Raw genomic sequence first — 15454 nt, 5'->3', positions numbered from 1 at the left:
GTGAAAAGAACACAGATGTCTCTGTATTCACATGTCTCCATTTCAAGGTTTATAACATTACGGGACAATGCTGTGAAGCAGTAATTTTCCATTACCATAAGACTCCTGCTTCCCACTCTTCTCTCTCTGCCTCTCAAAAGAATTGAATTTCTGTTGACCATTTTGATATCAAAGCACATGTGATGGAGAAAGGCTCAGCATGCCTAAATCTAGGTGGTGATTGAGTCTAACATTACACATTGAGTGAAGCAGAAAAGAGAAAGTAATTAAATTTGATTGAGCCATTTCACTGGAGGCCGGAAGACAAACGTTCTAGGCTGATACATTTACCAGAAGAGTCTTCATCTTCACACAGCATCCTCGAGCTGCTTTCAGACCACTACGAGTACAGTATTACCCCTTGCAGTGGCACAACATGACGACATTGTAGAGATAGAAGCGTAAATAAGTGGCTTGTCGACTTCTGTTTGTTTGGTCACTTTCATGGCGTGTTATGCTATATATACACACTGAAAATATATAATATGTTTTACTGACATAACCTGAATTTGCAGTCATTTACAGATGAATAAATAACAGTGGCCCAAAGTTGTTGCCTTTTGGTGAATTTCATCATTTTGAAGCCAAAATATGTAATTTAGCCTATGTGATGAGTGCAGAACCAGATCTATAAATGAGGGTGTTTGGGGGAATCCATCCAAAATGTTACAAAATATTAATTTGTCAACATTATTTAAGCATATAATGAGATGTGTATTGTATATACATTTCAGCCTTTTGTGAAAATGACACAAGGGAAGCAGAAATAAGGTGCAATAAAGGTCTCTAGTGCTGATAATTTAAATTCATTTGTATCTATAAACTACAGAATATGTAGAAGAGTGAACCGATGCAGAACTTACGGGCCTAATATTCCTTTGCATTAGCATCATAAGTAGACTAGAAACCCTTGCTATCAGAGGTCTCGACAATCAACTTAGGCTCACTTTTGGGAAAAGCAGCCCAGAACAGTTACTAAATGAACATCAGAGTCACTGCATTACTAAACTGCAAATGATCATTCCTCGCTGTCCCGCTGCCACATTTCATACCTGCGCCTGTAGTGAGACCGTCACACTTAGTGAATTACCTCAGGAATTATTAATATGTGAACTACCCATGCAACCTAGTAAAACATAAATATACTAAAATATATTTGAAATACATAAATTTTATGCTCAGTACACTACACATACATTTACATATTATTTACTTTATATAAATACCCTGCAATTGTACTTTTGGTATACTTAAAGTCTGCTAAATTGGAACAACTAATTTTGTACTTAATGCACTTTAGTTATCCAGAAATAGTGCTGAGGTGCAACTAAAGATATAGTGAATTACTGTGTATTTGATTGTGCTAAAGTGGAACTATTGCAAGTATATTTTAGGTACACTTTAAATATCTTGCATTTAAAGACGGAAGTTATACAGAGATCATACTATCCTTACTAATAGTGATGTTAAAACACGTTTTAGGCTTAATACAGTACACTGACCAGCTTCATTCGTCCCAATGGAAAGCATATTTACACTAGGGCTGGGTTGAAAATATCAATGAATCAAATTTAATTTCTCTTTAATTGCATTTTGATTAACCAATATTGATTCTTAATTTCCAAGACTCCACTATTTCCACACATAAATACAAGTGCAATGTAGAATGAACATGATCAGTCACACATACATGCGGTCACATTATCCAGTCACCACAGAACTACATTTCCCAGCATCCCTCCTGGTCCCCACCTGCACTCAGTCAGCCATCACGCCATGCTGCTGATCATCACCTCATTTAGACACACACACACACACACACACACACACACACACACCTTCCCTGCCCTCAGTGTCTGGTCTCGTTTTGCACTACCCTGTTTGAACTTACCTGTGGATTTATCCTGTTTTCAAGTCATCTTTTGTTTTCATTGTTCCCTGTTATTCCTGCCTGCACTTGCATCCGAAAAGGACTTTTGTTATTCAGGTTGTCTACAATTCTCCGAATTCTATTACTCGCCTACAGCCATCGCTTGTGCACCTCTTTCCCTACCAATAAACCAATTTTGGAAATTACCTTTGTATATCCTCTTCTGTTGCTGACGCATGCGTGCGCACACACACACACACACACACACACACACACACAGGTGTGTGTTCACTCTTCACTCCTGTTCATATCTGCTTATTGCTGTTTGTACTTTTTATTGACTTTTATTAAATTAATTTCGTATTTTAAAGTTAATTATTTTTATATGTTTGGATTATTTGATATGTGATTACAATAAGGCCTTGTCTTTTAATGTCTTTTAGTGGCAACTTATGTGGCATTATTGCAATAAGACACTTCAAAAGACTAGACTAAACTAAACTTTGACAAAAAATACTGATTTGATGTGTTTTATGTTTAAATGTATACAAAAGCTGTAATAAGAGCAGTTGACCACATCCAGAAAAAATGAATGGATTTATATGGGCCTCTACTGGATGTTTATGGTAATTACACTTTTTTTTTTTTTAAACTGTATTTCCTACAGATTTCTCTCTAACCAGCAGACGGCAGAATTCTGCCTCAACATATCCAGAAACAATTCATCTTTAATTGATCATCATTAAAGTGTTTTTCTTTTCAGAAAAAAATAATATTTCATATGCATGCTAATGGTGTGGTTGAGAAATTTTTAGTAAATAGAAAAAAAAGAAAGAAAAAAAAAGTACTTCATATCTCCGAAAACACAGCATACACGTATAGATGATAAGTTAATGGAATTTTTTTTATTAAAATATCTTTTTTATACAATTTCTCTATAAATGCCATATTGACACCCAAACATCATGAGTGTAAACAGGGTGGGTGGGTGTGTGTGTGTGTGTGTGTGTGTGTGATTAATGTAAATATTTGCTTGCTTTTGCTTTGCTCAGTGGAAACATTTTGAAGATACAGCTCAACCCACACAACATCAAGCATTTAAGTCTGCAGGGAGGAAATCTGCACTGATGCATTATGGGATAGAAACACAGCTCAGTCTCTCAGAGTCTATAATCGATCATACTCCACCACATGAAATAAGTCAGAATCAAGTCAAAACTCACAATCAAATGTGTCATGTTCAGTAATCTCTTTAAGCAGTAACACTGATCAATATTCCTGTCCTTCAATGTAAAATTAAAGACTTTTCTTCTTGCTAGCTATCACCAAATAAAGCCAATCACACAGCCAGGTGACCTTAGCATCACTTTCATTTTTATTCTTCAGATGATACAAAAATCTGTACTTAGCGTAAAGCATGCTTGCAGAAATAACATGCCACATAAATATGGTCATCATTTGGTACCACGGTATTACCATCCTGGTACAGCACAGTACTCTCTGTAAGCATGTCATTGAGGGATTAAAGTAATGATGCGAGTTTGTCAGTAAACGCTGTGTCAGCGTTTGTGTCTCTAAGGTGCTGAATACATTTCACTGCAACTGAATGAATCAGTGACATAATGCTGCTGTGTCAGGTCCTGTCTGGAGCTGCGTGATAAACCATCTCTCAGACGGACCCGGTGGACTCTAGCGACCCCTGACGCTCCGATGCCATTGTGATCATCAAGCCTTATATCGGTACCGGCCCACAGAAAGAGGCAGCAGCGGCTCCGGGCATGTGGCCAAAAGTGAGAGTCTTATTGGTTGGCCAGTCTCACAGTGTGATGGAAAAGACGTTAGAACCCCTCTCCATATCTATAGGCAGACAAAGCACAAACCCCATCCTCTCTGGGTCTACGGGACCATGTATAGTGGGCACTGCTGGCTGGTGCGGGAGCTAGAGGTGGACAAGGTCCGTTTCCAGCAGTACTTTTAGATTGGAGAGATATCCATTTGATTACAAGGGAGAAAACCAAGTCGAGTCAAATTTATTTGTATAGTGGATTTCAAAGCAGTTTTATAGAAAATAAGGATGTTAATGTTTAAAATATCTTAATATCTTCATGCCCTAAAGTCACATTTAGCAGATTAGAGCTGGGCGATAATATAGTTTTTCATTTTGCAACAATATAAACAATTAAACTAGGGATGTCCCGATCCGATCACGTGATCGGAAATCGGGCCCGATCGCGTGTTTTCAGACTCGATCGGAATCGGACGTTACCTCCCGATCAGGACTCGGATATATATGTATTTATATTCTCATTATTTTTTAACACCTCTATTATGCGGTGACACAGAGTTACGCCGGTTTCACACTGCACGCGTTATTAGAGCATAAGCAGCGCAGGAGCAGTGCGTATGGTGAGCAGGAGCAGGACACGCGCGTTTTGCTTTCATACTGGCAGCGTTTGTCACGCGCGGCTGAACCGTGGGTTGTGTACAGACAGAGTCTATAATGGATAAGTTGGCATTGCTTTTTTTCGTTTTCAAATACATTTAAGAGAAAAGACTTGTCAAGAAGCTTATTTTATTAATAATTTCATTTATATAACTTTTGGTTCATCTTTGTTTTTATTGTTATGGCAACAAGTTTGTTTTTGGACATTTGTTTTCTTTTTAAATTGCTGTTGGTCATTTGATTGACTGTTTAAAACACAATAGATATCATCAATGCACTTTTTGGATAAAACTGCGGTGTATTTTGGCCATGATCAATGTATTGTCACTTTAATTCAGCAAAAGCGGCGCAGCAAAAATAGACTCGGCGCCGAAACGATCGCGGCACTTCTGCTCTGCTCTGCTACGCACTGCAGCGCCACCTCTGCGTGCGGTGTGAATGCTCTAAAGCCTGGTTTAATCTGTTAACATGGGCGGCGAAAAAAATACGCGCTGCACGCTCTGCTAACAGTGCAGTGTGAAACCGGCGTAAGAGTTAGGAGTGCAGTTCCTAAAAGCACATTACTGGCTTTGCAAACACTGTGGCACTTTTATTTTTTATTTGTTTACATGCCTACCGGATATTTTAAGTTGAGGTGCTATTTGTTTATATATTAGACTTTTTTTTAATATTTACTGTTGCACTAAAGTCCAAAAGTGAAGAATTTATTTATTACTTGATTGTTCAAGCTACCTCACAGAAGTGCTCTGTTTGTTAACAGAGTTGTTGAATGTTAAAATAAGGTGAATTAAATAAAAAATAAGGAACATCCTGGATCTGTTTTTTTCGCTCTTCTTTATTCTTTTTTTTTTTTTTTTTTGCATTATAGAAGTATCGGATCGGGACTCGGTATCGGCAGATACTTAAAATCAAATGACTCGGACTCGGACTCGAGGGCAAAAAAACCTGATCGGGACATCCCTAAATTAAACACTTGATATTTTCTATATAGTACATATTTTGCTTTATATGAGTATACTACGGGTTAGTGTTGTTGTCACAATGCACTGCAATTTCCAACTTCGATACGATACCTTGAAAAATATCAATATTCAATACTATTTTCGATACCACAGGAAAACTGCCATATATACTGCCATTCAGATCAGGGAATCACATTATGAAATACATGTTTTTCTCCAAAACACGTTGGAATCCTAAAAAGCCTAAAAATAAATATATATCAAATAACCCCTACATCCCCACATGTTGTTTGGGAGGGTTTCAAGAAAAATCCTCCTCGCTCCTCCAGAAATAAACTCCAGCATATTCAGTTGTCAGACACGACTGGATCTTCAAGAGGGACCGGATTCTGTGGTCAGATGAAACAGAAAAAGGCTTTTTGGCAGCAAACCCACCAGATGTGTTTGGAGCAAACAGGGATAAAAGCACCCCATGCCTACGATTAAATACACTGCTGGATCTCATATGTTGTGGGTCTATTTTATTGCTGGAGGTCCTGGACATCTTGTTCAGATACATGGCATTATGGATTCTAGCAAATACCAACAGATAAAAAATCAAAACCTGACGGCCTCTGCTAGAAATCTTATAATGGGCCGTGGTTGGATCTTCCATCAGGACAATGATCCAAAACAAACATCAAAATCAACACAAAAATGTGTCACTGAGCACAAAATGAAGCTTCTGCCATGACCGTCCCAGTCCCTAAACTGAACCCTATAGAGGAGGAGTGGCTGAACTGAAGAGGAGAAGCACCAACATGAACTTGTGAATCTGCTGGATCTGGAGAGATTCTGTATGGAGGAATGGTCTCTGATCTCTCGTCAGGTGTTCTCCAAACTCATCAGGCATTATAGGAGAAGACTCAGAGCTGTTATCTTGGCAAAAGGAGGTTGCAAAAAGTATTTAATAACAGGGAGCCAATAATTATGGCCAGCGTGTTTTGGAGAAAAGCATTTATTTCATAATGTGATTTCCTCCCCACTTTCAATTCTTTTACTTCAATGAAAGGTTTGATTTTTGCCAATTTTTTGAATGAAAGATCAAAAGGATAAACAATGCAGATTTATTTTTTACAGCCATTTTTGATCATATTTACCAGGGGTGCATTAATTCTGACCACAACTGTACATTTACAAAAAAAGCAAACATTCAGTAATAAAAACAAATAAAACTACAAACGATAGCAAAATAAAAACAATAGAATAAAGGGACAAGTAAAATAAACATGGATTTAAGTTTTTCAGGTGGGTTTAACAGTATTCAGGTAAGAAATACTACAGAAATGAAAGTAATCAAATGTAAAATAACACTGGATAGTTTTCATTGTAAAAATTAAATACAGATTAATGCTTACAATTAAAGTTACAAAACAAGAACAGCGAGTGATTTTCTCTTTCTCTTTTGTTCTAACATGACAGACAGCAGCAGGTTTATTAGGCTACTGTCACTTTAAGAGCTTATGCACAGATCCAATATACTGATACACAACATGCGATTTCTCTCAACTGTTTACAATCCAAAACTGACCAAATATACCTGAATACTCAGCAAGATGGGCATTTTGACATATTTTGTTATGTATTTGACCAATTAAGTGCAATAATTCACGGAAAAGGATGCTGTCAAATTGGTATTTGAGATCTGTTTGAGAGGCTTTATGTGAGCGCCACTTATAAAGTGATGCGTGCGCTTTTGGTGTGTGGGATTGACTAAAATAATGCGCAATACAAGCACTATTCAACCGGAGTGACTGAGACGAGTGAGTGAGAAGAGCCGTGTGTTTTTCAAACGAGAGATCGCACAGCTGGTATCGGTGTATCGATAACTGCAGAAAAGGAGTATTGGAACCGTTTCAGATATTTCAGTGTCAATACATATCGAAATATCTATATTTTTGAAAACACTACTAGGGGTGTAACAACACACTCTGCATTTACTCAACAGCACGTTGTCAGTTATTCCTTACACATCTGATGCCAACTTAAACCTGTATGAATTTCACTCTCCATGATACATACTGTTGCATTTTTTAATAATTCAAATGGCCCGAAGTCAATTACTCCACTTATACGGTCACCACGCCTCAAAAGATTGTTCAGATGGTTTATTTCAAGACATTTGTCAGGTTTTTGTCCTTAAAATGCTCTTGTGTAGGACTAATTTCCTATGCATCTCATCCCATGCCTCTGTTGCTAATTCCCAAACGTCATTTTAGAGCTAGTAACAGAGGCTTGAGCTAATAGCAGACTAATAGACTAATGCAGTTATTAGAGAGAGAGACTGATTGATCCTTCCTGGTCCCTCACCTCCACTTATTCAACAATCATCACCAGCTGTCTTCAATCAACTCATCACCGGATATAAGGCCACTCCACACGCCCATAGTCCTGTTTCTTTTCATCTATAATTCTCTCTTGTTGCGATGTTTGCCTTTATGCCAACTGGTTTTGTTTATACAAATTTCTGAGTCTGTTGATTTCTTTTGCTTTGTTTTTCATCATCTGTTGTTGTTGTTTTTTAATGACAATTCTTACTTTTCAATAATAATCGTATAATTCGTATACCTCATGTGGTCGTTTATTTGGATTGTATACAAACTTTATTTCAGATAAATACATACATTTGCTGCTGTGGGCATACTTCCTTAAGCTTGGTTTATTATTATTTAAGGTGCATATATTGAGTGTGGTTGGTGGGCCCCTCCCTTAAAATGATCATTAGCTGTGCCTTTTTAAACAGAGGAGGATGGTTATAGATTGGTGCCCAAACAGGGACCATTAAACCTGTATATTTGTAACCTAAACCAGTATTAATGTCCCACAGAAGGGTCAGTCACACTGCTCTGGATGGGGATAAGGCCGTGCCTGGTGTAGACTTTTCACCACGCGGAGGGAACCCCTAAAAGATCTAATCAACACCTTCAGTGACCTATATATTGATTCGGATGAGGTAAGTGAGAGAATTAGGGATAATGCTCCAGACATTCCTGACAACATCCATTTTCCACCTCCACCACCACCGGAGATGGATCATGAACCAAACAACGACCCATCCACTTCAGTCACATCCATGATAGAACGTTTGACAGAACGGTTCACTTCGATTGAAGACCATCTAACAGATTTCGGCCAGCGGGTGAGTGAAAAATGTTCCTTTTGATGAATTTGAAAGCCGATGTTGAATCATAGAGGAGAGAATGTCTTACCGGGTACAACGCGAGTGTGATAAAGTAAAAAACAACAACTAGAACTGCTTGTCCAAGAGCTGGGCCAATCTGTAGTAGACTGCTTGAAGAGACGAGATCGTCAAGTGGACCATACATTTCAATCTCTGGTGCCGAGTTCATCCCCTCCAATTGCCCCAGACCCTAATTCCAGAGTTCACTTTCCGCTTTCTAAATGTAGAAATGTAACAAACAGTGTGCAATCCAGTCACCTACCAACTCAGAGCAACCAATCAACAGTACAGTATAACCCCCCAGTGAAACTCGATTTCCCCAGCTTTAGTAATACCCAAGAGGATGACCCTGTCATATTTATTGAACACTGCCAGAGTATTTCGCTGTTCGTCCCCTTACTGATGGTGAAGTCCTTGCTTCACTATCTGCTGTACTCAAAGGTACTGCAAAGGACTGGTGGTTGGCAGAGCGGAGGAATGTGTACAACTGGAGACCGTTTAAAGAAACTTTTCTTCACTCATTTTTAAGTGAGGATTGTGATGATGTTGCAGCGAGAGAGGAAGCAAGGTGCCAAAGAAAGCATCAGAGATTTAGCATTTCACTATCGAGCATCGTGTCTGAGGTGGAGAAAAGAAATGTCTGAAAAGGAAGTAGTTCAAGCTATCCTTAGAAACTGTAATCCACAACTTTCTAGTTTGCTACACACAACCATCAAGGACGTTGGAGAATCAATCAGGATAGGAACTCCGATCGAAAGAGATATCGATGAATCCAAAAGGTATTGGAGCCAAGCTAATGTGGAGGAACAGAAGAAAGCCTCCACAGTTCAAGAACCTCAGCGAAAACCACCGCATGCAAGCAACTGAGTAGTGCAATCCTTTCAAACTTCTGTTCAACATGATTATAAGGACCATCATTTTACAGGATAGGTATGCCATCACCATGGTCGACACAGGTAGCACTTTCTCGCTGATCCAGGAGTCTTGTTAGAATCAGATGTGTCACCAAGAGCAATACCAACCCAGTGAAGGTCAATCTTTTCTATTGGCCAATGGACAAAGGCAGACTGCTATTGGTAAGGTGAAGTGGAAGTGTGAAGTCCAGGGACAATCAGTAGACCTGATACTCTTCATTATGCAGGATGCTGACCTGACCAATGGATTTTCTGTTAAAGACAGGAATGGTGCTAGACTTTCACAAAGCTCAGTACAGCCTACCCACAACAGAAGGGGTTATGAAAGTAAATACTTTTCCCTTCCCTTCCACAACCATGACATACACCCTTACTATGCATTTTTACCTCGCCATTTCCTCATATACCTGCAGTGATGAAACTCGACAGAACACTGGCAGCAGACACAGATCAAAAGACAAGAACAGATTAGAACATCAGTAGAGTCTGATGTTAAACTGGCCAACTGTTTGTACCCAAGGAATTGGTCGGACAAACCTTGTTACACACTGCATCATTACCACTAATGAAGTACCGGTAAGGCGACATGCATACAAGATCTCCATTGAAAAACAACAATTCATTGAAGCACAAATACAGGATTTATTGGACAAAGGGATTGCTCAAATGTCTACTTCTCCTTGGGCTTCTCCAGTGGTGGTAGCTCAAAAGAAGGCCGGGGGATCCAGACTTTGTATCAATTACCGTGGATCTGATCTGATTGGTTGAATTCTGCAGGATGTCCGGGAGACGTGTGTGTGTGTCGAGTTCTTTATCGGTCCGCCTGGAAACAAATGCCGTGACACCAAAACCCCTCGTTGAAGAAGAAAGCCATTGTGTTTGAGCCAATGAGCACTTACCAGAATCAACAAAACGATGGATTTTCAAAAGTATGTGAAGTTCGCAGCTCCACTGTTGCAGTAAACTTGCACAACGTCCTTGAATGAATAATTTATTAGATGCACGCCAGTCTTTTATTGTAGGGACATCGATATTATATTTTCACGCCCCTAAACATGACGCGGAACAAAACAAACTGTGATTGGTTACATGTTAGTCAAACGTCCTCTTGGGGCGGTCCTTGGCCAAGAAAATCTGCGAAAGAGTCCAGACCTTCTGCCGTCAGTCTGAAGCTCTGGCTCCGCGAGACTACCGTAACCCTGACCAGCACATACTTATGTCTTAAGGCAAGACACCGCAGGTGAATAGGGTAAAACAAGAACTAATAGATATCACCATACTTCACCTGTTGATTGATTACATTAATAATTGCAACAAAAAAAAATTATTACACGTTTTCTGAAATGTTATGTTTAAATATGCAAATGAGGCATTATCTAATTAAATATGCACTAATTTGCATACATTTCTAGAACATTGGATGAAGTCAGGTTCAAAATTCTTGTTTCATTTTTTTGAAATATTAGGTTTTTACAGAGGGGATTATGGATATCTTTATTTATCAGTCCACAAATCAGAAAATACTGTCAATAACAGCCAAAAATAGATACATTTCACCAATTTTTTTTAAGGAATAAAATGTTGTATAAAATCAGGAAAATTATATATGAACAACCCCTCTGTAAAACCTACAGAATATAGATAATAAAACTGTAAAGTTTGGTGTATGTAAAGTGTTACTGAAGTGGAGATTTCTGGCTCAATGTAGGAGGAAAAACTCATTTTGAGAAAATGGCCTGTAAAGATATATACTGTAATTGAAATCTACAGATGCAAATAGATAAAGTGCTCTAAAAGATACAGTTAAAAGTGTATTTTGGATGTTTTCTTTCCACTAGTCTGAAAAAACACTTTATGAAAATCCAAAAAGCCCAAAATTGACAGATGCGAACAAACACTGTTTTTGCCTGTAGTGTCTCGCCTTAAATTGAATAGTGCAAAAAATAATTGAAGCAGAAAAGCAGAATAGAAACATGGAGTAATAAGAGGGTAAGATAAACTCGAACTCTAGTAACTCTAAGATTGAGCAGCACAATTCACCCTATTCAAACCACATTCCACATGAGGATGTTAACCGGCGTTACCTCGTATGACCAGACGCACTGGGTCCCTCCAAAACGCCTGACACAGCGCCCTATCTCCACATCTTCATGAGTGGTGTACATCTCCCTGAGACAGGCCCCGATGTGAGGCGCCATTCTGCGGAGAAGCTCCCGGCTGAAGATCATCCCCGGACCCCCCATGCAGAAGTTCTCTCCGGGCTCCAGGGCCAGCTTCCCCAGCTCCTCTGTGGTGCCCAGACCCGTCTGGCCCAGATACAGTGGCTTACTGCTGTTCAGAGAGCGCAGGAACAGCTCCAACTTCTCACCTGCAGGAGGAGAACACCACGAGGTTCAGAAACATCCGACAAAGCCGTTTATACAAACTCTGTGTGGTGAATTATCAGTGACTAATATTCTTAAACATACTAATTAGGGCATTAAGAAAAATGCGATAACTCATTAAATAATGCAATATGTGATACAATAATGCTTAAAGTGTGTAAAATAAACTTTAATTCTCTTTAAAATGTATTTAAAATTATATAACCTACATGAGAAGAAAGCATGCCTACAACTTCTGAAAGTGTTTTACTGTAGCATTAGAAGGAAGTGTCATTTTAACATCCGTGTAAACCAGGGGGTTTAGGGGTTCAGGTTATCCTACATTAGGGTTATTATTTAACAACAGAAACTGAATAATCAAATGTAAAAATAAAACACTGCTTAGTTTTCACTGTATGAATTAAATCTATTGATTCTTATTAAAGCTACAAAAGTTATTCAGCCAAGAGCAGTGAGTGATTTTCTCTGTCTTTTGTTCATGACCCCATTTGCGATAACATATCACGATATATACATTTGCGATATTTCGATATATTGCGCAGCCCTAATACTAATATTAACCTTAATTAATGTACTCAACATTTCGAATGAAGTGTAGAACACATTTTAGACAGTATTAAGTCACATTAGATGACCTGCGAAATAAAAAGATGATGTAAAATAGCTGTTATTCGGATTTGACGTGATCTTTAGTACTATTCATATATTTATGAGTAAAACCTTTTTATTGAGGAAAAAACGACTGTCTTAACCAAATATTTTTTGATTGACCAATGGATATAGCCACCTAAATTGATTATGCATTTGATAATCATCTGGGTTAATTTCACAAAAACCCACCAAGAGCATATCTGGGTCATATTTCACCCCAGAAATCAAAATCATTATCTTTTGCATAAAGAAAATGAAGCCTGATTTTAGGGTTATTATTATTAAAAACATTGTGACATTATTTTCATGTCATTTCATTTTAATTTTACCCTTAAATTTCTGATTAGTAGTCAGCATTTGAAGAGGATCAAAAAAGTTCCTCAAAGTTGTCCTAAGAGAAGAACGGGTATTGTTCAAAAATCATGTATAACTTTGATGAAAGGTTTTGATCCACTTCAAATGTTGACTACTGTATAAAAATAAAGTTATATATTTTAAATTGTTATATATTTAGAGACAATTATTTTACTGTAAAAATTTAATCAAATGAGAATCACCATTAAAAAAAATAAACTCGAAGTAAAATGTCTGGATGCATAACAGATTTAGGGGAAGTTCAACTGTCATTAAAATAATGTCACAATGCAAAACATCTCAATGGTCCTACAATAAGCTTCCAAAACTATGTACTTTCTATAATTTTCAAGAAAAAGGCACTTTTCAAATTTAAATATTTCCAAAGAGCTATATATGCATAAACAAACTTCAACACAGCAATGCCTCTTTCCACTCTGGCTCTTCAGCTATTCACCTCTGATGTAGACATCGTCATCAGCCCTCATAAACCACTCATATTTATCCAAGTAATGGTCGTGCATGTACTTCAGCATCATGAAAGACTTCTTCTGTGGAGGGTAGGAGTCGTCCACCCCTGCCAGCGAGACGAGGGGCACAGGGATGGGCAGGGGGATCTTCTCAGACCCCTCACTGGAGAAGAACTCCACCCGGCCCGGGATGCTGGGGCTCCAGGTCCTGAAGGCAGCCACGGCCCTGGAGGACAGGTACTTCTGAGCCGTCATGACCCCCACATACAAGAAGCTGTTCACCTGAGGCACAGGTGCAGCTCTATCACTGCTGTTCCCCGTCCCATGAAGCTCCTCTTCCCCTTCATCACTGCCCTCCTGGCTGGAGAAGACTGGCTGCAGATGCTTGTGTCTGCCACTGGTTGAGGAGGAGGTGTCTGAAACTTCAGCCTGAGCCCTGGCGTTACTGTAGAATGAACACACTGAGGATCTTCTGTTCTTCGCACTGATCTCTACAACTCTGGGCACAACCAGCCACGACGCGGCGGTGAAGCCCAGAAAAACCCCCACGATGAGGCTCACCAGCGGTCTCCTCGACCTGAGGGCCATCGCACAGTCAACACAGCAGATCCCTCATAAACAACAGTCTCCTCAAACTGATATACAGTGCAGTTTGGAGTCAAACGACTGACGCCTGTGATTATCTAACATCTGCAAAGTGCGTTCGCGTGAACGTCGCGCGACCGAAGCTGAGTGTTGTCCCGTTACACGTGACCTAAACATCTTTCACATGTATCGATCACGGTGAAAATCCATCCAAGTGTTGATATCGCAGCTCTCTGGTCAATTATCTCTCGCTCGGTGAGAAGAGTTTCTTATAATTCTTTCGGTCGCTGCCAGTCCACATTACTGAAGTGAAAACGCGTCACACTGTAACGTTTATAAAGTTGACGCTTCCTTTCCCAAGCGGTGAACGCTCGCGTTGTGCCTTTCTGTTTCCTCACCTCACTGTAAAGATACACTGCATTCGCGTAACCCTTCTCTCCTCGTTCAGCCGCTTCAGTCTCCACACACTCGACATTTTTCCTCACACGGACGCGGAACTTTTCCTCCTCGCGTCTCCCGCATGTCTCCGGGATTGAGCCTGTGGGCGCACTGATGTAACGGGACAAACACGCTCCGTCGCGGGGCGGAGCGAACCTTTCTCTTCCCTGGCTGACTTAAGCTGGGAAATACAAAGGCGGCAGGAATTTCACTGCTCTGGGCTTATTGACTCTGAATATTTGACTTAACTGAGACTACTTAGCCTACACGATGTTTAGCCTAAAAGTCACAACAAGACTAAGTGCAGCCAAGAAATCAAAAATAAATTAAAGTTGTAGGCCTACATGATGTTTTAATACTATGAATAACATTTAGCTACCTGACAGAAATCAACAACACGTGTAATGACAAATTAGACCTGACTGAGTGGCCTGACAATAAATAAATAAATAAATAAATCAGGATTGGAAACGGCTTGAGCCAGTGGTGTGAGTTTGGGGCGGGACTACCTTAAACATTGAAAACATTTGGGAAACTTGTTGAAAAACAGTCATTAGCTGCATCCGAATGGCCTTATTTTCACTATAGTACATTGATAAGGAACTTCTTGGCTGTTAATGAAGTGTTTTGTAGCATGTATGCTGTAAATACATTGTGGGCATAAAACATCCAAAATGAAAATCCTTTATTGGGTATTGTTAAACAATTTAAGCACAAGGAACAATTTTTTTTTTGTACGTATGTAAGAAAAGAGCTCATACATAGTTTTACAGTATTTTTTTTATTTTTCAGCTTTATGATTCCTCAGCTTCCATTATATTATGGGATAGCAAAGTGTTTGCAATCCACTGTTCGCACACTTTACAATCCCATCATATGCGGTACGAGTACGTCATCTGGGTATTGTTAATCTAAAATCTGTTCAGATTTGAAAAGTTGTGTAGTGTACTCCAGCCTTTACCAACACTCAATATTTCAGTGATCACATGATACATATTTTCTGTCTGCTATTTAGAATCTGAAATAGCAATGGCCATTTGATGAATAACTCACTAATTTGAGTTGATTCTACTCAAGGAATTGGTCAAACTAACAAAATGATCTAAATCACTTCACGATAATTT

At 39.1% G+C, this 15454-nt stretch overlaps 1 protein-coding gene across 1 annotated transcript in view; it reads right to left on the bottom strand.

The window, feature by feature from the left end:
• The window catches only part of chsy3 (chondroitin sulfate synthase 3), a 77717-nt gene extending 63275 nt beyond the window's left edge, over nucleotides 1-14442 (bottom strand). Inside the window, exons 1-2 of the mRNA XM_084105475.1 lie at nucleotides 13295-14442; nucleotides 11533-11816 (exon numbers count right to left, since the gene is read on the bottom strand). Of these exons, the coding sequence (XP_083961601.1) occupies nucleotides 11533-11816; nucleotides 13295-13895 (885 nt within the window). The 5' untranslated portion in view covers nucleotides 13896-14442. The remainder of the gene's footprint in view (nucleotides 1-11532; nucleotides 11817-13294) is intronic.
• Between the last annotated feature and the right edge of the window lie 1012 nt (nucleotides 14443-15454).

The sequence above is a fragment of the Abramis brama genome (genome assembly GCF_963993115.1).
Source record: "Abramis brama genome assembly, chromosome: 25".
In the NCBI taxonomy this organism is placed as follows: Eukaryota; Metazoa; Chordata; class Actinopteri; order Cypriniformes; family Leuciscidae; genus Abramis; species Abramis brama.
This window is presented reverse-complemented; position numbering and strand designations above follow the sequence as displayed.